Source organism: Aptenodytes forsteri, unplaced genomic scaffold (genome assembly GCF_000699145.1).
Source record: "Aptenodytes forsteri isolate BGI_AS27 unplaced genomic scaffold, ASM69914v1 Scaffold235, whole genome shotgun sequence".
NCBI lineage: Eukaryota > Metazoa > Chordata > Aves > Sphenisciformes > Spheniscidae > Aptenodytes > Aptenodytes forsteri.
Window position 1 is genome coordinate 31,038 of NW_008794005.1, and position 222 is coordinate 31,259.

At 65.8% G+C, this 222-nt stretch overlaps 1 protein-coding gene across 1 annotated transcript in view; it reads left to right on the forward strand.

Moving 5' to 3' along the window:
* Positions 1 to 6: 6 nt before the first annotated feature.
* The window catches only part of LOC103907510 (sodium-dependent multivitamin transporter-like), a 20,575-nt gene continuing 20,359 nt past the window's right edge, over positions 7 to 222 (forward strand). Inside the window, exon 1 of the mRNA XM_009289725.2 lies at positions 7 to 210. Within this exon, the coding sequence (XP_009288000.1) occupies positions 31 to 210 (180 nt within the window). The 5' untranslated portion in view covers positions 7 to 30. The remainder of the gene's footprint in view (positions 211 to 222) is intronic.

A 222-nucleotide genomic window follows, 5' to 3' on the forward strand; every position in this document is an offset into this window, starting at 1 on the left:
GCGGGGCGGCGGCAACAGGAGACGCTCACCATGGAGTTCACGGTGATCGACTACAGCATCTTTGCGCTGCTGCTGGTGCTGTCCTCGGCCATCGGGCTCTTCTACGCGCTAAGCGGGGACCGGCAGCGCACGGTGCAGGAGTTCCTCCTGGCCAACCGCAACATGGGCTTCCTCCCTGTCGCCCTCTCCCTGCTGGCCACCTTCCAGTCGGCTGCTGGCACA